At 44.1% G+C, this 20,855-nt stretch overlaps 1 protein-coding gene and 1 pseudogene across 3 annotated transcripts; both read right to left on the bottom strand.

Annotated features, from left to right (window-relative positions):
• Positions 1-13: 13 nt before the first annotated feature.
• LOC308489283 (large ribosomal subunit protein uL29-like) lies at positions 14-2,767 on the bottom strand (annotated as a pseudogene). Its single transcript has 2 exons — positions 2,712-2,767; positions 14-504 (listed from the first exon to the last, which is right to left on the bottom strand). The product of its transcript is annotated as a large ribosomal subunit protein uL29-like (transcript).
• A 529-nt stretch (positions 2,768-3,296) lies between these two features.
• On the bottom strand, positions 3,297-20,291 carry DHRS7C (dehydrogenase/reductase 7C). 2 transcript variants are annotated; one of them, XM_081028173.1, is made up of 7 exons: positions 20,105-20,291; positions 19,729-19,888; positions 11,666-11,778; positions 10,064-10,274; positions 8,310-8,402; positions 4,870-5,025; positions 3,297-4,647 (listed from the first exon to the last, which is right to left on the bottom strand). In XM_081028173.1, exons 2-7 carry the CDS (start codon positions 19,880-19,882, stop codon positions 4,439-4,441), a joined length of 936 nt encoding a protein of 311 aa, XP_080884299.1. In that variant the 5' UTR covers positions 19,883-19,888; positions 20,105-20,291; the 3' UTR covers positions 3,297-4,438. The 2 variants fall into 2 exon arrangements, with proteins under 2 accessions (XP_080884299.1, XP_080884300.1); XM_081028174.1 differs by having other exon boundaries at positions 3,298-4,647; positions 19,729-19,882; positions 20,105-20,248.
• Positions 20,292-20,855: the final 564 nt, after the last annotated feature.

The following is a 20,855-nucleotide window of genomic DNA, read 5'->3' as shown; positions in this document are numbered from 1 at the left end:
TCAGTTGGACACATTAGCACTTTGAAAATGTTTTTTTTTTTCTTTTTTTTTTTTTTCTGTCAGCCAGTTTGTGCCTCATTGATGCCGTGATGCTCAGGCCTCCACTGCATACTGCATCCTTCCGCAGTGGGTACAGCGGCTCCTTCCGCTGCTGCTTCTTGGTCTTCAGGTTCTCTTCCTGCTTGTTTAGCCAGCAGCGCATGGCAGGCATTTTCTTGGGCCGAAGATCCAAGGGCCCTTGTAGAATTTCCTGAGGTTCTCTTTCTGAGTCTGGTTAATGACGGTGAGAACACGGGTGATGGATTTACAAACAACTCGGGTCTTGAAGAGCTTGGAAGCTGCGCCACCAGTCACTTTGGCGACGCGTAGCTGGGACAGGTCCACCTGCAGGCGTCCAGCTGTTTCAGCAGCTCCTCCTTCTTGCCCCGAAGGTCTCCAGCCTTAATCTTGGCCAGGGCTGCACAAACCACCAGAGCCACCTCTCGCTCGCGGAGAAAGAAGAAACTGAAAACGTTTTTTGGCCAGCTTTAATGACCCTATGATATTCACATCTAAGGTGACTAGCTATGAATGACGAGGGCCTTAAACACTGTGTAGATAATACAGAAGACTGTTCTTATCCTCATTACATTTCTATACATATATGAAAAGACATTTTAAAGCCAAGAAATATCTGTCAAACCATTTTTGTTATAAAGATATCAACTCAATGCTTTTAATTTAACATCGGTAGAAAACCGCTATAGGTAAATCTCACATTTCTCTGCAACCAAATACATATAGATTTAACTTTTAGGTTAAACTTTAGTCCTACCTAATGCTAATGAACCTCAGTTATCCATCTGTATATTTGCTTAGAAGAATGCTAAGGGAATAATTTGAAAGGCCAATAATAAATCCTCTTTCAATTGGTGTGTTTTAAGGATGTCCTTTAATTTTTTCAGCTGCGCCTCATGATTCTTCCTCCTAATATCCTTCCAATATGTCGTTGTCTTTTTAATCGTTAATTATGTTTTTCATGGCCTTGGCGACTAAGCTGAGGAAACATTTTATTTAACTTAAGCATTTTCATGCTTTTCTATTTTGCTTTTTATTTAGTTATCCTAGGATTTTAACATGAAAAATCAGCTTCAGACTTTTAAATGAACCTGAACGGGGAGGGGGGGGCGGGGGGGGCGGGGGGGGGGAGAAAATCAGTTTGATTCTGAGTGTATTCCTTTGCTTTATATGGTCTTTTCTTTGATATTCTCTACAACTTTATTATTAGGTCATAAAATTACTTATGTAACATATATTATCCTTTAAACATTTTCATATTCTCTGATCTTTAGAATCATTTATATTCAAATTTCAGTTGGGGATCATATTTCCTACTTACGCTAAGGACTTGACAACCTCTGAATTGAATGCCTTTTGTTACATGTGCTAATAGAAATTTCATAGTAAATGTAAACAAGGTTGGAGGATGTCATATACAAGCTGGTAATAAAGCATTAATGTAAGAATAGAACTTATTTTTGTCAAAAGTGAGATATTCACTTGTCATGATTTACGTATGTTGGCTTCTTGTGTTTCCTGCTATTTTGAAAATAACCATGCTCGTTGTCTTTCCAGAGTGAATACTTTTGGTGGTTAATGTATATTGTTAGTATGGTTTTTAAAATGGCAATCACTTTTTTGTATCTGTACAAACAGTAAATACGCATTTGGTATCTACCCATAAAATCTGAAAACATTCACCCACAAAGATATACATACCCCTATGTTCACTGCAGCGTTATTCAAGATGGCCAGTCCTTTGATAGGTGATTGGATAAAGAAGATATGGTACATATATACAATGGAATATTACTCGGCCAAAACAAAAGAGGAAATACTGCCATTTGTGACAACATGGATGGAGCTTGAGATTATCATGCTAAGCGAAATAAGACAGGAAAAGTCAAGAACCATATTTCATTCATATGTGGGATAAAAACTGAAAGCAACAAACGATCAAGAGAAACAAACAAAAACTCTCTGATACAGACAACAGTTTAGTGGTTACCAGAGGGTAAGAGGGAAGGAGGGTAGTAGAAAAGGGAAAAGGGGTCAAATATGTGTTGATGGAAGGAGATTTGACTTTGGGTGGTGAACATACAAGGCAATATATAAGTGATGTATTATAGAACTGCACACTTGAAACTATACAATTTTACTAACTAATGTTATCCCAATACATTTAATAAAAATTAAAAAATAAACACCCAGTTGGATAAATAAATAAATTTGGAGCCACAGTGACACCTCGTGGCCATTCCTCATATGGCATGACACTTTCCCTTCTCAACTTAAAAACATTTTCCCCTCTATTCGGAGCCCAGGGTTGTGGATTTTTGTTTACTAGTGAGGGCATCAGAGCCCTCATCTGAGAGGGCAACCCCATCCTGAGAGGGCAACAGAGCCTGAGTGCACAGGGGAACTTCTGAAAGGTGATCAAGGGCATCCAGTCAAGAAGGAGACTGAAGGGCATGGACAGGAAATTCAACTTCAGGGCATTTGGTATGTGGGGCAGTCAGTCCTGCTGAGGCTGGGTCCACCCACAGCTGCAGGGCACCCAACCGGCAGGAGAACAGTGGAGCAGATCCACTGAGGGGAGGTTCTTCTTCTTGCTCTGTTGCTCCACATGGCTTCTTTCAGGGAATCCCTGGAGGTCTGAGGTCTTCCCTTACGGTTGGAGTTCTCGTTCTTCCAGAATGTGGCTCAGTGCCAGTGTGAATGCTTCCATGATGCAGTCTCTCCCTGCCCAGCCACCCTGGACCCCACCAAAGGATCATCCCCTTGGACTCATTCCAGTGAGTTCACCTGAGAGGAGGCAGGGCCCTAGAGGGACTAGGTCAGGACCCCGTGGCCTGGGTCACGGTCATGGCCAAGCTTGGCCTGGAGCCCAGCCCTGGTGCCTCCTCAGGACTGGCTGCCTGTGGCTCTGGCTCCAGCCCTCCTTGTCCTGAGGCTGCCATCTCTGTCTCTGGCCATCAATCAAGTTTCAGCCATATTTTTGTTGCTGTTGTTCCCTCTCATTCACCCCAAAACCCCCACCTGCCCTCCAATGATTCTGGCCTGAACATCCCCATAGCACCCTGTTCCTCCAACAACAGTAACAAAACCTCTCAAAAGACCGAAGCTTATCTTGCTGCTTCTAGACCTTCTCTCCTGCTGCTTAGCTGACCCCCTAAATTCTGGTGCCACATTCTGACTATCAGCCTTACCCTGGGGTAGGCCAGGTTCCAAGGTAATCACGTGATCTCGGGCATTTTGCTTTAAATCAAAGTTTATGTATGAGCGTCTGTGTACCACATATATGTTAATTTTGTGAAACAGTGCTGGTTCACGGAAGATTTTGTGTCCTCTTTCACCTATAAGTATTAGAAAAGTTTGAATCAGCAGTTACAATATTAGTGCAAAAAGTGTACCTCTACACTTTCCAAGATCCCAAGATTCATTAACTGTTTTATATAAGAAAAATGAAGAGAAACAGGCACCAATAACAGGGATGGCAGTTTTAAATGAGTTTTGCTTTTGAGAATGTAAGCAAAGGCTCGAATGAGGTATATACTCTGGCACAGAAGTTCTGAAGATTTGTTGCATCTTAGAACCAACTGAGAAACCTTTTAAAAGCAGCTCTGCCTAGGCTTCTCTTTGACGGATTAAATCTCGGGAAGGGGCTCATTCTGATGTGCTAACAGGACTGAAAATTGTTCTGCAGCCAATCTGGGAGCCGCTAGCCACATGTGACTATTAACATTCAAATTACTTACAATTAAACAAAATCAAAAATTCGGTTTCTGAGTTGCACAGGCCACATTTCAAGTGATCAGCAGCCACATGTGGCTATTGGCTGCCATGTTGGACAATACAGACGATGGAATATTTCCATCATTGCAGAAAGTTCTATTTGGCAGCATTGCCGGTTGGGTTGCCAAGTCCTGCTTCTGTTGTTGGAGGCTGATGTGGGCAGGTCACCCTTATGTAAACTGGAGGTGGTTTTATGAGTGAGTTGCTGAGCAAGCTAAGAGCCTGTGTGTGTGTGTGTGTGTGTGTGTGTGTGTGTGTGTGTGTGAGTCGTGGGGAGGGGCAGAGGGAGGGGTTGGTAGGTAGGAGGGTGCGGGTGGGGGTGGATCCATTCTAGTTCTTGCTTTTCTACTTAGTTGTCAATCTAGAGTCAAGAAGCTTCTGGAAGTATGTCCTGAGTATGTCAAGTGGAGACACCCAGAGACCCTGTAGTGACTGGGCTTGCCTCTGGGCCATCCTCGTCAGGATGGTAAACATCTCCCCCTGAGGAGCCCAGGTCAGCGGGTGGCTTGTGTGGACCCCCAGCGCTGAGAGGACAGAAGAACCAGCACCTGCCAGAAAAGCTTTTATTCCCATCAGGGTGACCCACTCGCCCTCCTGCACTTAATTAACCCTCCTCTGGCACGTTGAGCTTGTCCTTCACCCCACAGGCCACCACGGCAAAGAAGAACTCTGGGAAGAAGGTGCGGATGTACACGGCGGCCTTGGGAATGGGGTTGGCCATGAAGACCTCTTGCTTCTTCCGTCTTACGGTGCGCATGACCTCCTCCGCCAGGTCCACTGGATGTACCCCGTACATCAGCTTCCTGAAAAAAACTAAAGAGCCCCCAGGAGGGGCAGGGATGAGAGCCTCAGCAAGAGCAAGCTCGTCACAGCCCTCTGCGTGCCCAGAGGCCCCACTACCCCTCTCCCCCGTGCCCCATTTCATGCTTCAGGAACAGCCCCCTGGAAACAGCCCAATGAAACCAGGCTGTCCCAGAGGCCACCCCAGGAGCCCTCCCCAGCCCCTATACCCCTGGCTTCCCTCTGAAAGCTCACATTTCCAAATGGAGGCCTCCCAGTTTCCTTGGCCTGGGTGAATGCAATACGACCGGATGAAAGTTGGGCTCACAGTGCTGACAACAACGTCATATTCCTCCACTTCTGCCCGGAGGCAGTCAAAGAAGCCAAGCGCGGCATGCTTGGAGGCAGCATCTGGAAGAGAATCCAGCCAGAGGTGGGTGCTTCCCGGTAGGAGCATTGGAGACCAGAGGCCTACACACACCTTCCTACAAACGCGGCCGGAACAGGTCTCAGAAGTTGCCGAGCCCCCGCCCCTCACTGGTAGGTGTGGACAGACAACCCTCGTGAAGGGGTGGACTGGGGCAGAGCTGGGATTGAATCCAGTTTACCACTTGCCCATGATGTGGCCTTGGGCAAATCACTTTACCTTTCTGAGGTTCAGTTTTCTTATTTTTAAAATGGGGATAATATCACCCTTGTTGTGAAGATCAAATGAGAACGTGTATAAAATGCCTGGCACAAGAATGAGTTCTCATTCCATTCTAGGAAGTCTATAAAATAGGGAAGCTGCTCTGGAAAGCAGTCTGGCAGTTCCTCAAACATTGAAACATGGAGTCGCCACACGACGCAGCAATTCCACTCTTGTGTTTGTACCCAAGAGAAAGGAAAACATACGTCCACACAAAAACTTGTACATGAATGTCCATAGCAGCATTATTCATAATGGCCCCAAAGTGGAAACAACCCAAAGGTCCATCAACTGATGAATGGATACATGAAATGTGGTCTATCCATACAATTGAATATTAGCCATAAGAAGGAATGAGTTTCTGACACGTGTTACAATACGAATTAACCTTTTAATATTATGCTAAGTGAAAGTAACCAGCCACGAAGGACCACATATTGTATGAGTCTATCTATATGAAATACCCAGAACAGGCAAATCTATAGAGACAGAAAGCAGATTAATGGTTGCTTAAGGTTGGGGGGAATTGGGGTGGGGATCAGAGGGTGATGGCTAAGGGGTATGGGGGTTTCTTTGGGGGTAGTGAAAATGTTCTATAATTGTTCTGATGGATGCACAGTTCTGTGAATTTACTAAAAGCCATTGAACTGTACACTTTAAATGGGTGAATTGTGTGATATGTAAATAATATGTTAATATAGGTTAACCCCTTACCCTCCAAAAAATGTCTTAATCAGCTTGTTGTTCATTCATTCACCAACTTGTTGATTCCTTCAATCACTCAACAGCAAAACCCATGCTCTAGGCGAGGCCCTGGGGGACGAGCTGGAGACAGGTGGATTGAGGGAGCCCTGCCCTTGTGGACCCACGGAGCAGCAGCAGTGATTTCCATGGGGTGTGGTTAGTGCAGGAGACAGGTGTGTACTGAGACAGGATGTGCTCACCTCCAAGCCTGTGTGTCTGGCCTGAGCCTCAGAGCCCCCAGTCTCCCCATTTGGATGGTGCTATGGCAGCCAGGGACGCTTCATGTCTTTGGGATGTGGAAGGAGACCCACCCATGAAGTCATATGACCCCAGTCACTCACAGGCCAGCCCCTAGGTCAGAAGTCAGACCCGAAGGAAGGAGAGAACCTGGGTGGCCTCTCTGCAGTTCTGACATTTACATGGGAAACCTGCACCCTTAATTCCTCAGTTGCAGAGAAGCCAGACCATGCACAGCTGGCAGGATAGATAGAGCCTTGTTAGAATTCTCCACCCTCAAGGTTGTGTTTTGGAAATGCTCCAAGGAAACCAGTCCATTGATTTTATGATGGTTGTTGACCGAAGAGCCCATTGCAATGGCATGCTACAGCATTAGTGGTGGAGGAAGAGAGGGAAATGAGAGACATAGCAAAGACTTCTTCTGTGTGTGGGCCAAGTCCCATTCTTCTCTCTCTACAGGGCTCACAGGTAGACTGTGTCCCCCAGCATCCCTTGCAGCTAGGTGTAAGCATGTGACTGGTTCTCACCAACAGGGTGTGAACAGGTGGTGTGTGCTAACCCCTGGCCTGGGGCTTTAGACATTGAGTAAGCTTCCTGATACTCTCTGCCCTCTTCTTGCCAACCAGAACCCAGATGGGGTGGGAGCCAACTTTGACCACATGGAAAATGATGCCAAAGCAATGGCTTGGCATGACCCTGGGTTTCTGAGTGACTTTGAAGAGCAGTGGTGCCCACTGACCTGGACCCTCCCATTGAGACTGTTACATTGAGGAGTAATAAAAGGTTTCATTTTACATCACAGTCTTACAGCACTTTAGGCTTAATCTAACTAATGCAAATGAGAAAAGGACAGTAAAACACTATTAAGGGATATTATGGTCTGAATTGTGCCCTCTGTCCCACCCCTCACCCCAAAATTCCTATGATGAAGTCTTAATCCCAGTATCTCAGAATATGACTGTGTTTGAAGATAAGGACCTTTGAAGAAGTGGTTAATTTAAAATGAGGTCATTAGGGTGGGCTCTAATCCACTCTGACTGGTGCCCTTGTAAGAGGAGGAAATTTGGACACACAGAAAGGCACCAGGGGTACACATGCATGGAGGAAAGACCATGTGAAGACACAGAAGCCAAGGAAAGAGGCTTCAGGAGAAACCAACCCTGCTGATAACTTGATCTTGGACTTTCAGCCTCGAGAACTATCAAAAAATAGTAGTGTTGTTTAAGCCATCGGGTCCATGGTATTTTGTTATGGCAGCCCAACCAAACTAATATAGAGACCCACCCATTTGTCCTCCCTTTCTTCCTACTTCCCTCCCACCCTTCTCCCCACCAGACATTTACCAAGCTCCTATTTTGTTCATGGTACAGTGAGCCATAAAGAAATATATAAGGCATGCCCCCTGTCCTTCCAGATCCTACCATGAGAGATGGACATCTCTATAGAATTTTCCCAACTGGATCTCATGAATATACACTGAGAAGTCCCTCTTCTCCTCAGACTTTTCAAAGGACTCTCACCTTTGGAATTCTCTCTCTCACCTCTCCTGGAATTCTGCCCCTTTTCTTTTCTCCTTCTTCCTGCCTCAGAACCTCTCCATCGCGTTCCCATTTTGTGATGTGCACCCACCTTGTCTTTCCTAGTTGTACTCTTTCCTGTCCTTCAAGGGTGTCTTTCTGAAGGAAGGGGCAATGGAGCTGGGACACCCATGTCAGGAATGTGATCTTCATCTGGCATTGATCATATTCAGCCAGAGCATGTCCTGACCATGTGTGAGACATGACTTTCCAGGGGCAAGGGACCTTATCTTTCTCATCTCAGTGTCTCCCATGGTCACCTGCATGCCATAGGTGCTCAAATATAGAAACTGAAGGGATGACAAGAAAACCAACAGACCGTTTCATCTCTGGCTCTCCTCCTCCCCCTCCCCTGCCCCCTTCCACGTAACCATATGCCTAGCCCTGAACAAAACAAGTCTTATAAGACATGTAACATAATACAAAACAATTTCGTCTTGGCTACTTACAAGCTGTACGGAAGGGGATTCCAAGCTTCCCTTGGATGTTATTTATTAATACAATTTGGCCTGTCCTCCGGGAGATCATGTTGGGAAGCAGGGCTGGAAAGCACAAGACAAAAATCTGAGACCAAGTCAGGCAGCATCAGGCAGATCCCTCCCCCGGGTCCCTTTTCTCACACAGGGATGTTCTACCTCCTCGGTAATGGGTTGAGTATGAAACGGATCCCACCCATCATTTATCCAGTTTTCCTAAGAGTGGCTGGCCTCAACTGGTGAGTTGCTGGATGATTTTAAATGACCCACCCACATGTATGAAGAGACACAGATTTCAACAGACAGAAACGCAATCGCTTTTCAATTCTATCACTTCTAGTAGGAAATCTCATGTTGGTTCTAATATATCTTTAACATCTCTCTTACACGTGCTAATCTTTTAATAAAGAGAGAAAAGACCTTAGCCCCCTGTCTTGGGAGAACTACTTTGTTTTGACTTCAGGTTTTCTTCTATTGAGAGAGATGGGTGTGGGATTGGGGGTTAATTTATGGTGGTATTAAAGATTTCCTCCTAAAATAAATTAATTTAAAAATGAGAACATTCAGATATGAAGTAAATAATAGTACAAGTGGAATAAGGATGTGGCCAAACATCAAAAATTTCAGAATGGTTAATTAAATCCAGCTCCTGCATGTAGGAGATGAACTGAAACCCAGAACTAATGAGTAGACTCAAGCCTCTGGGCAAGTTAGAGGCCCAGCCAGGAAGATAAACCAGTCCTGACCTTTTCCAGTCCACTTTTTACATTTCCCACTTTGATGTCAGTGAACCCTGAACTCTCAGAAGTTGGTTGAACGACACAACTTGGCTGGCATACTCAGTGTGTCTGCAGGGACCGGGCGCAGGTATCTCCGGGGCATAAATTTACAAGCTCTTGGAAATCATCTTTCTGCCTAAAATATTTTTTTCCTTTATCTGTCATGGTACCCATTGTCATGGAGATTCTGGCTGTAGAGAAGGAGGCTCTAAAACCACGCTTTCTCAGCCTCTCAGGGCATCCCATTTCCTAAATGTAGAAATTCCCCATGCTTATATTCTCTCCTCCTCTTGTGGTTCTGCTTTGATAAAATTTTTTTGTGGGGGGGAGGGGCTTCAACTCTTGGCTCCATTACAAGTCCTCTCCAGCCCCAATGCCCTGGGCTTTAGACTTACATTTGAACTTGGTCGTGAAAAATCTCTAAAGAGGAACCACCATTTTACCTTTAAAAGAGATCCCTGCCTTCCTTGTTTCTTGCAAAGGGATGGATAGTATTCTGGATCTCTAGTACTTTGGGGACAAATTGTTTTCTTCTTCATTACTGAGGAGAGAATCTCTACCTTTGGCCAAATGTCATGGTTAGGACCATATAACCACAAGGCTGATATATCAAAATATATGCAAAGCATGAAGACATAGTCGAGAGATGAGGAATGGTATTGGAAAGGAGTCATGGATATAAGTAAGAAGAGGGGAGTCAAGGGAAGGGCTTGGGGAGTGGGTCTCACAGAGAAGGAGGTTAGAATATACCAGTAAGATACTGTCAAAATCCCTTTTCTTTAATCAACATTTATAGTCAGAATGTTGAAAGCTTTCACCAAATAAGTAGAGATTTTTCGGAGGGAGTCTGGAGACTTCATCCATAATTGGATCCCTGTCTGGCTACAGGAAAGAGCCCTCTCTGCAGCTGGTAGCCCGGAAATCCACGGGAAGTCAAACTCACGAGACCTTTGGTCAACGTGATGGGTCCAAAGTAATTGGCATCCATGATCTTTTTGTCCAGTTCCAGAGAAATCTTCTGGGCAGGCGCCTTGATCTTCACGCTGGCATTGTTGAGGAGGATGTCCACACAGCCGTAGCAATCCAGGACCTCTTTGGCCACATCCTGGACACAGCTGATGTCTGACAGGTCTAAGAGGACCAGTTTTGGAGTGAATGTCTGCTGAACCAATAAGATAGTCAGGGCACGTGTGGGAATACCTCCCTCTTTCAGCCCTTGGTGCCCCTCCATCTAAGAGCCACCTCTTTTGAAATTCAGAGCTCATGGAATGATTACCAAAAACATGAGGAGGAAGAAGCAGAAATGACTCTGGGTGGAAGGAAATTGATGGAGCATCCACTCTTGGGGACCAAAGCAGCAGCAATAACAAAAATCCAAACACGCAAATATGCAGTTGTAAGTCTGAATTTTGGCCATGGGGCCATACCTAATAAATCCAAGTGAACGTTGCCCTTCACAGTGGAGGCCGTGTACTGATTCCAGTGGTGATGTCATTATTTAAAACATATCTGAGAGTTTTGGAAATCGCTTTCCAAACCAGCTTACAAGCCATGTGTAGCTTTGTAATCACATTTTGTTTTTGACCAAAATCATACACTGAACACAAGATCAGAGCACCATCTATGTGACAAGCCTTGTGTTCAGCCCTAGACACTTGCTGTTATCAAGACTCTGCTGTGGGTTAGAGGGAGGAGGGGAGGGATGGTAAAATTAATGATACCATGTGGTAAACGCAACCTCAGTGTTTGACAAACACGAGTCCTGAGATATGCCCTTGAAAAGAGAGTTCTCTGGTCAAATTTACTTGAGAAAGACAGACTAGTACATGTTCTTGGAGATAGAAAATGCACATTAGCATATCAAAGACTGAAAAGTCCTGCGGTAAAGGAACGAACCAGAGATGCTTGGCTTAATTCAGTATTTCCCACACAATTGACCTCAATTTCATATTTACTCAGTACCTAATAACATCCCAAGAAACATACTTTAGAAAGAGCTGCGTTGTCCTGTTTGCTCCATCTTCTCAAATACCACACTTAGTTCTAAGTTATTTTTGGCTATTCCCAAACCCAAATTCAATATCAGGGCAAAAATTTTTTTACTATTTTTTTTGAAAAGAGCTCTGTAGACAATTTCCTAGACAACGCTCCAGAAATGCTTTGGAAACTTCAGTGACATTGGAATAAGAGTTCACCTCCCAGGTGACTGCTTAGAAGGGGACTTCATTTCCCTGGTTTATTTGAAAGAAATATCTTTTGAGGTATTATACCTGTGATCCACCCTATCTTCTTGATCCTCTTTGGGTCTGACTTAAATACAATAGGGGGTGGGGAGGTCAGCGGCTAGAGAACAAATCTTTGGCATGGTGAGTGATCAAAATGAGTCGACCCCTTATGACGATGGAAAGACATGCCCGTGTCAAGCTTAGTGAGATCATTGCTTACATTCCCCCAAAGCAATCACCACATTTCACCCACTTGACCAAAGAGCTGCTCTTTAACAATCAATGAAGGCTATGGCTGCCCAAGCTGACTGTTGGAAGGCCTTACCTTGCTGGGGTCAGCCACGCTGATCAAGGCATCATACAGATTCTCTAGCCTCTCCCAGTTCTTTCCGCACAGCACTAGCCTTGCCCCGCCTGTATGGAACACCCGGGCACACTCTGTGGGAAGAGGAAAAGAGGGCAGGGCGCACCATGTAGATGGAACCACCAGTGGTGAGCCCTTCTGTCTTACAAATTCAAGAATTCAAAGAATCCAAAAGTATTAAGGCCATGAGATCTTTTAGAGGTCATTTCATTCAATCTCTTCCCTGGGCTGGATTTTTTTTTTTTTTTTCATTTCTAGCCTCAGCATGGTTGCCTTCAGTGAAGGGGAACTTGTAGTGGGGTGCAATAGCCCTTCCTTCATTGGATAGTTCTTATTATTAGAACATGCTTCCTTACACAGGACAGGAAGATGACCCTGCCCACCTAGCCCTCTAGGACCACAGCCCCAAATATATCTCAAGCTCAAGATATCAAAAACAGTCAGTGTATTTCAGACCAAATAGCATCAGTTTCTTTTACATTTTCTCTATAGATAGATATGCTAGCCAGGGTTATTTTTTTAAAAAAAGTAAACCTGCCTACTGTGTAGTTAATTTCACTCTGAACTAATCCCCAACTCACCCAATACAGAATTTCTCAACTGGGTAATGGCTGATAGAAACACAGCATTCTTTTGTAGCAATAACAGATATTTAAGAACAATAAAAGCTAACATATTTTGACAGTTTACTTGTTCTAGGGAATATTGAAAGACATTTAAAAACATTAGCTCATTTAATTCTCACAATAACCCTATGTGGTAGTATCTGAGATTGGGTTCCCTAGAAGCAGAATCAGAGACAGGGATTCAGGTGGTCAGAATTTAGTGAGGAAGTGCTCTTCAAAGAAAATCTATCAAAGAATAAGGGCAAGGACTAGGTGCTAGGCAAGGATGTGGTCTCAGGTAAAGTCTAGCCTTGGCTGGATCCAAGGAAGCCTCTGGAGTATAAACCCAACTGTAGAGCTATCCTATCTGCAGGCAAGAGGACCAGCCGTTTGTACACCTGTGTCAACTGACTGTGTGCTCCCTCCCTCTGGTTGCGGGTGCAAAGGGTGTGTAAATCCTGGGCAAGTCAATGTCCACTGGCAGAGGGCAAATCTGTGAGCTGTGGCAGCCAACACTCACAGCACCTGGGGAATGAATGAAATGGCCAGGTACAGGGACCTGGGAAGGGCACCACCACCAGCTACTATGGGAAGGTGGGGATAGGGCAGGAAAGGTACTTGTTACTCTCCCATTTTACACCAAGCAGTTGTAGCTGGACTGACCCAGGAGCTGAAGGACAGTTGGGCAGCACTGGGTGCCCACTGGAGGCTGGATATTCTGAGTGCAATGGCTTAAAGTGATTAGGGTTGTGTGATTTTCTCCTGCAAGGCTCAGCAGCCTGGTGCAGGTAGACAAAAGGGGGGCAGCTAGATACAACCGTTGTCTGGGGTTCGATCAGTGGGCATTGTGGGCAGGGAAATTGTGGTACTGGCAAGAGAGCAATTAAAGTGCTGAACCATGCAGTTTGAGTCAGATAGGAGTAGGAGTGAAAGTAAGAGGAGCCAACAGAGAAGAAAAGTAGAGGGTTCCAAAGACAGGAGGTCTCAGCGCGGTCTAGAAACAGGTGTAGTGAATGTGACTGAGAGACCCGGGAGGAGGGAAGCTGTGGTCAGTTTTGCTGATTGAGGGAAAGCGGAATCAAGAAATAACTGTGTTAACAACATCACCTTGAATTGAGGACCACAGAGAGTGGAAGATTTCTCTAAATCTAGGTGTTTTATTGAGAAAGAAGCATAAGGATTCCGGATGGCAAAATTCAATAAAGATGTCAATCCATCTCCCAGTGAATTTGATGCAGTGACAGAAAAATCTTAAACTTCATTTGGAATAATTTACAAACTTTATTTGGAATAATAAATATGCTAGAAAAGCAGAGAACATTTCAATGGAATAACTCTACCAGTTATTAAAACACATTATAAAGCCACAGAAATTAAAGCAGACAGTGGTTCAAGTGTAGATAGAAATATTGATTAAAAACAGAGCCAAGTATTCATAAGAATTCAGTATATGATAAAGTTAATACTGAATCCATGTGAAAAGAACATATTTAGAAAGTGGTATTTGGACTACTGGGTAACTATTTGGGAGGGGAAAATTCTAGATGCGATATACCAAAATGTATTAAATAATTAAATGTAAAAACAGAGCCATAAAAGAACTAGAAGAAAGGAGAGATGAAAATATAACCCCGCTTTGGGGAAAGATCTTTTAAGCATTACTCTGAAGGAAGAAATCGTAACAGAAATGATTTATAGATTTTTATCTTTAAAAGAAGCTTCCTTACAGCAGAAAACATAAATAAAAATTAAGAGCAAGATAAACTGAGGAAACCTAGTTATAATACATATTCAGAAGAGGGTTAATTTATTTGATCTACAAAGAACTCTTACAAATCAATAAGAAAAAAAGACAAAAACCTAATAAAGAACTTGGCTAGTGAGATGAGTAGCAATTCATAAAAGCACAAAGAGCTAGAATACAGAAAATGAAAGCTCAATGTCAATAATACAGAAATACAGATTCTAACATGTCACTAATTTTAGTCTATCAGACAATCAAAACCAAAATTGGTAATAGTCACAAGTTCACTGCTTGTGGTAGTGTCAGTTGCTAAAATCTTTTGGAAGAAAAATTTGACAGAATTCTTTAAAGTAAGTATGGACTTTGACCCAGTTATTTCATTTATGGGTATTTATCCTAAGAAAATAATGTAGAATTACTGCATGGACATAGGTATAATATTCTTTCTCTTGGTACCATAATAATATCTTGGTACCAGTAAAGAGTTGGAGTTGATTACAAATGTCCAACATTATACGAGATTGGTTAAATAAATCATAGTAAATCTGTATGTCGAATATTTTGAAGGCTTTAGAACTGTTGTTGCAGAAATGAGTCTACTGAAATGGAAAGATGTTTACGATATAATAATTTATAAAAAACAAGTTAAAAACAGTGTCTAATACAATTCCATAACACTTGACTCTGTGTGTGTGTATAAGTGCATGTTAACTTGTACATACCTTGTTTCCCTGAAAATAAGACCTAGCTGGACAATCAGCTCTAATGTGTCCTTAGGAGCAAAAATTAATATAAGACCTAGTATATTATGTTATATTATATTATATTAATTATATTATATTTATTATATATCATATCATATCATATCATATCATATCATATCATATCATATCATATCATAGACCCGGTCTTGTATTACAGTAAAATAAGACCAGGTCTTATATTAATTTTTGCTCCAAAAGATGCATTAGAACTGATTGTCCTGCTAGGCTTTTTTTCTGGGAAACATGGTATGTATATTTAACAGGATTTTAAATTAGAAGTTTGACTGAGTCATAAGATTGAATAGATATAAAATTCCAAAGTTAGTTGCCAGTCCAAGATACAGATTTTGGAATTAACTGAAAGGACTTAACTAAAACCCTGTTTTATGGATCTCTTTACCCCAAAATAGGGTACAAAGGGATTAAGGAATAAGAGAGAAAGGGGAGAATTTAGCAGAAGGATTTTTTAGGAGAGAACTGGTATGTGAGTATTGCCCATTATCTCCATCTTAGAGAGAAGGGTGCCAGCGGGACCATTTGAACAGCATGCTATGAGTTCCTTGCAGCTTTGAGTCCAACCGGATGTCTGAGTCACACTTGAGAAATCTAATGGGAGAGACTGTGGGCCAACTCTCCCCAGAGCAGAGGAGAGGAGAGCTGCAGCTGCCCCCTGGGGATGGGTCTACATTGTTGAAGACCCTACTGCACAACCAGAGTGGACCAGAGGTAGGGCATGAGTTGGTTGGGAGCTCTTTTGAACTCTGCCCAAGAGGATCTCTCTGAAGGGCAGTAGACTCTGAAAGAGAGGACCTATGTGGAGTAGACCCCCAATACTGGGGCCGAGCCACGACTGAGCAAGCAGAACATACCCCCTTCACAGAAAGTGGGCCCATGCCCACTTCTGAGAAAGGAGCACATTGGGGGTATATTGTCATCTGCCAATACTCTCTCTCCCTCACATGATCATGGGCACATATTTTCAAGCTAGGCACTGGGTTACGTGAAGGGCCCGTGGCCAAGAGCCAGACCAAAGCTCTGGTGTTGACCTTCTTTGGAGAGGCAGCCAGGAGTGTTCTTACCATGACCCCATGTCCCCTCTCCTCTGCTAACACCTTGTCTTTCCCCGGGGCCCAGGGAAGGCAGAAGCCCAGTGGTGCAATCACTGCTTTTGTCCGGCAGGAATGGAGGCACACTCCCAAATACATTAGTCGTTTTCACTAATACCCGGCATTAGGTATACCCTGGTGTTCTTATTTTTATTGTTTATTAGCTCAACTCAGCACAGCATTTATCTTGTGCCAAGCATGTGGGCACTAGGCCTTTTCTTTTTCATGCAGCAAACATAAATTGAGCCCTGATTTCCATATTTCCTCAAATCTAAAATGCCATCTACCATAAGATGCTCTCTGATTTCAGAGATGTTAAAATGCAAAAGGATGGCCTGTGAATACTGTAAGATTGAAAGACATACTGTTGATTGAAAGAAAATCAGCTCAATTTCAGAAATGTTTAAAGGTGAATAACTGCACCCTAGAGGTGATGAGACACAGGCAGTGTTGTGTTCTCTGAAGTACAGTGGTTAAGAATTTTGAGAGTTACTCTTGCTGCAGAGACAGTGGATACAAGGTGACCCAACTTCCAACTTGGCTGAATCTATGAGTTTGGGGTAAAGGTCAGATGTCTTGATCTTTGGCCATTTGATTTCCCTAGTAAACAGCTTGACACTCGCTCCTTGCTGCTACCCACTGGGCTTGGTCAGGTTCCATGGGACCAGGGGTGTGCTGTGGGCAATGCATAGCCCGTGTCATCTGCACAATGCCCCTCTCATTTTTCTTGCCTTGAACCTGAGAAATGGAGTAGCTTGAACCTGGAATCACTGTGGAGAGCAGCGTGTTCTGGTTAGGCGTTTACGTAAGGTCACATATACCCAGCTTCTCAAGTTACTTCTAAATACTTGGGCTTTATTTTTTCTACTTTGCATTTCTTCCCAGGGTGCGTCCATAAGATACAATAAAAAACAAAAACAAAAACACTGATGGTATGCACGAGAGAGCCTAGACCACTGTCGTCTGAAAATGCCATTTGGCTCCTGAGATGTATTTCCTGAGTAACTGATTTGTACAAAGTATGACTACAACCAAATGAAATTTAAAAAAATAAATAAGACTACTAAAATGAATACACATCTCTCAGCAACATACAGACCAGTAGTACTACTTAGTAAGACAGAAAATCAGGAAGAATATAAAACCAAACAGCCTCTTCAACCAACAGGATCTAATCAACCTTTATAGAACACTCCACCTGAAACCAGAAGAACGCAGATTCTTTTCAAGCACCCATGGATCGTTCACCAAGATCATTCCTATGCTGGGCCATAAAACACACCTCAACAAATTTAAAAGAGTTGAAATCATACAGAGCGTGTTCTCTGATCATACCGGAATCTAGTTAGAAATCAATACACAACATCAAATACACAACATACTTATCCAGATGAGTGCCTTCCCTCGTCAGATGGTCACTTTTAGAAGCTAGTCATTAAATAAACAGTTTTTGAGTATTTACTGTATGCCAAGCTTTGAGCTAGGTGGCGGGGACAACACAGGGTGAACAAAACATAAGCTCCACCATACGGGAGCTTTTATCTAGCAAACCAACTGAGAAACACAGAGATATAGCGCAGCACGAGAAGTGCACCAGTGGTGTGTTTCTGTGGGGAGCCATGGGAGCCCAGAGGCCAGTTCCTCAGGGGCCATCAAGGCGGTCAGGAAAGACTTCATGTTGAGACGGTCCCATGTTGGCAGCTGGCCTGATGCTAGCTGGGAATGTTCCACTTGAAGAACAAGGTTTCCCCAAATACTTTGACTCTGCATGTTTCTAGGTGGGTGTCTCTGCTCCAATTCCCCAGGGCAACCACTACACTCTCTGTTGTCTTGTGCCTGGTCTGGTTGACAAATGTGAGTCCCTGCCTTGTCTCTGTAGAAGATGGAGTTTGTGCTCCCTTCCCTTGTAAGTACTGAGTGTAACGATGCAGGATATCCTCTTTGGGAATTGCTTCTGGGACCCACATAGAGGCCACACAGAGAACCTAGTTTATCTGCCTTATACTGTCTTTTTATCTTACATGGTGAACCCAAGTTGATCACCCACTTAAATGGAATGCACTCTCAAAGAATGCAGACTGGATGTCATTAAGATGCCCAAGAGAATGAGGCTCTGAGAGAATTACCAGACAGAAGTTTATAAGTGTCTTCATGATGGTAGCACAAAAGCCCCCCAGAGGACTTTTTGGAAGGGGCAGTTCTCCTCTCAATACTCAGGACATATGCTCGTAGTGAACTCAATATACACTTGTTAAGTGACGTAATGGATGTTTGGCTGTGTGTGTTTTATGTTTGATTAAGGGGGCTGCACTATCATGGTTTGTAGTCGCACAATAGCCTAGCCAAATGTCCCTCCATGTCTTTCCTTAAGGAAAGAAGAGTCTGTGAGATTGTGCCTTTCTGGGACTCTGTTCGATCCTTGTGTTTACACCTTACGTCTCTCTGTCTGGTCCCCAAAAGATGGTTTGCAGCCAAAGACGGGTAAGATATCTCACGGGATACACAACCTAAGCCAGGCGGAACCGAGTGGGGACCCCCAATGAGCTGCCTTGGACGGGTATGGGAAGGGGCCTTGCCTCCCCTTCCCCCTGCTTGGGAAAGTCTATCTATTGCCAGCTCTGGCTTTCCCCTTGCACCTGTTTCCACTTCTCTCAACAGAGTTGTTACAATGTGAGAGACTTGATCCTGAAAAGGTACATACTTTAGGTACAAAACATCCTGGGACCTTGTGCTTCGGCTGTTTACAGACAAAGGGTGATTGGAATAAACATTTTTCTGTTATGAAGTCTGAGCCTCACAGACCATGTAAGAAACAATATTACTTTTTTGTATATCTATCAATAAAATCTCTAGCCGGCTTTATTCTGGGCTCCAGTCCTCTGAGACTGAGACCCCTGGCCTTCGGAGAGATTTAACTGCATTAAGTCTCTGTTTGTTTCTTGCTTAAAAACTTAACCCAAACCGCCCCTTCTCGCACCCTCACTGCCCTTGCTGCATGAGAGGGGACAATGGTTAGGAATGATAGAATCAGAATCTTACAAACCTAAGGATATTTACTACCCTTCATGTCACAGATAAAACCAGCAGAAGGGCCCTCTGTGACCATCTAATTCAGGGGCTGCCAACGTAAAGGCCATCAAGGCCAGGGGGTGATATGGTTGAGAGAATTAGGTCAAGTGTGATACAATAGGGCCCAGTGGGGTGTGTGGCACACTGGAGTATGCATGTTCTGCCTAAATGTGCTCATCATTGTTACCATTGCTCACACTTGAGGAGTGCCCACTATAGCTCCAGGCACTGTTCTAAGAGCTTTCCATCTGTTAGTTCATTTATTCCTCACAACAACATTGTAAGGCAGAGATTACTAGTACCCTCACTTTACAGATGAGAAATCCAAGGCAGAGAAGTGAAGCCACCAGCTAGTAAGTAGCGGAGTCAGAAACAGAACCCAGCTCCCAAAGTCTGGTCTTGTAACTGGTACAGTTATGTCTCATGCCCCAACCAGGGGCTTTGCATTTCAAAATTTCTGGAGATCCTATGAAGGCAAAACAAATCACACCTGCAGACCACGTAGGCTGTGAGTTTTCTGCCCCAGATATTTTCCGCCCCAGATATTCCAGTGCCTTCATTTCTCAGGTGAGGAAGCTGCAGCCTCCAAAAGAGGAGATACTTGCTGATTATTGAGACACTCGGAAAGAATGCAGCCTTAACTGCCTCCCACCTAGCAGGCTTGGCCACATGCCACCCTGCCACTGCTCATCCCTCAGGGCAGGAGTGGGCACAAGAGGGGGTGAAGCCAGCTTACCCTTGCCTAGTCCTGAGATGGCATCAGTGATCACCACCACTTTGTTCTGCACAGCTGACTTAGACCACAGCCTGGACACCTCTTGGTAGATGAAGAGAAGGCCGCTGATTCCCAAAAGCAGCAAGGGCAGGATGAGCACAGCTGTGACTCCCATCTTGTTCTGGGAAAAATGGTAAAAAGGAATTGGCTTTGCAAAGAGACCCCGATCAAGACACCAGGGCAGGGGGAGGCCCCAAGGCTGCAGGGCACAGTCACTCATGCACCAAGCAATGCGTGTCCTCTGCAGGGAGCTGGGCTCTGTGCAAGCCCTGCGGGCTGCTTTCAAGCTGAACACCCTGTTAATCCCCAAATGTCCAATGAATAGGAAATTACTCACGGTGTCTCCGAAAGCAAACTGAATCCAGGGTCCCACCCTTCCAAAGGTTAATTACAAATTTAATTAAAATGGATCTGCATTTTTGGAAGGAAATCCGTGTGTTAAGGCCACTTGCTTGGGCCCTAATGACTATTTTTAGCTCTCAGTGCACTAAAGGGCTTTTCAGGGTAAATATAGTGCCTATTCTGATATTCAGGAACACATGCTGGCCGGGTCTGATTTCAGAGTTCTTGCCAGGACTGTTAAAGCTCTCTGGCTTGCCTGAGTATTAGAGGTTTCCTCTGCAGTTTGAGGCTGGGCATTAGGGATCAGGACCTGGGACTTCAGCACAGACATCTTTGCCCTCACTTCCTGTAACCCTTGTCTCAGGTAGCATTCAGGTAGCTCAGGCGAGGGCAGTCAGTCAGCACAGGTAGGTATCGTGGAGTGTGAACGCAATGTACTACGTAGGGCCTTCTCTACCTGCTTAGGTCCAAGGTCAGATCTCCCTAACTTAGGTGACCCTAACTAAATGGTCTGAAAGCTGGTTATTCACTGACTGCACTCCCAGCACCTCGGGTAATAAGTCCCTTGGGTGTAACAAGTCCTGTGATGGGTGGAGCATCACAGGAGAGGAGAGGAGGTAAACTGAGAATAAGTCACTCTTATTTTATGTAGGGTGATGAGGAAAATCTTGGTCAAAGATGGCACTTAAAAAGATGCCTGAAGGAAGTGACGAGGTTATAGGGGGGACAGAAGTTCTAGACAAAGG

Source organism: Rhinolophus hipposideros (genome assembly GCF_964194185.1).
Source record: "Rhinolophus hipposideros genome assembly, chromosome: 20".
In the NCBI taxonomy this organism is placed as follows: Eukaryota; Metazoa; Chordata; class Mammalia; order Chiroptera; family Rhinolophidae; genus Rhinolophus; species Rhinolophus hipposideros.
Note: the sequence above shows the minus strand (reverse complement) of the source record. Positions and strands in the feature narration are given on the sequence as shown.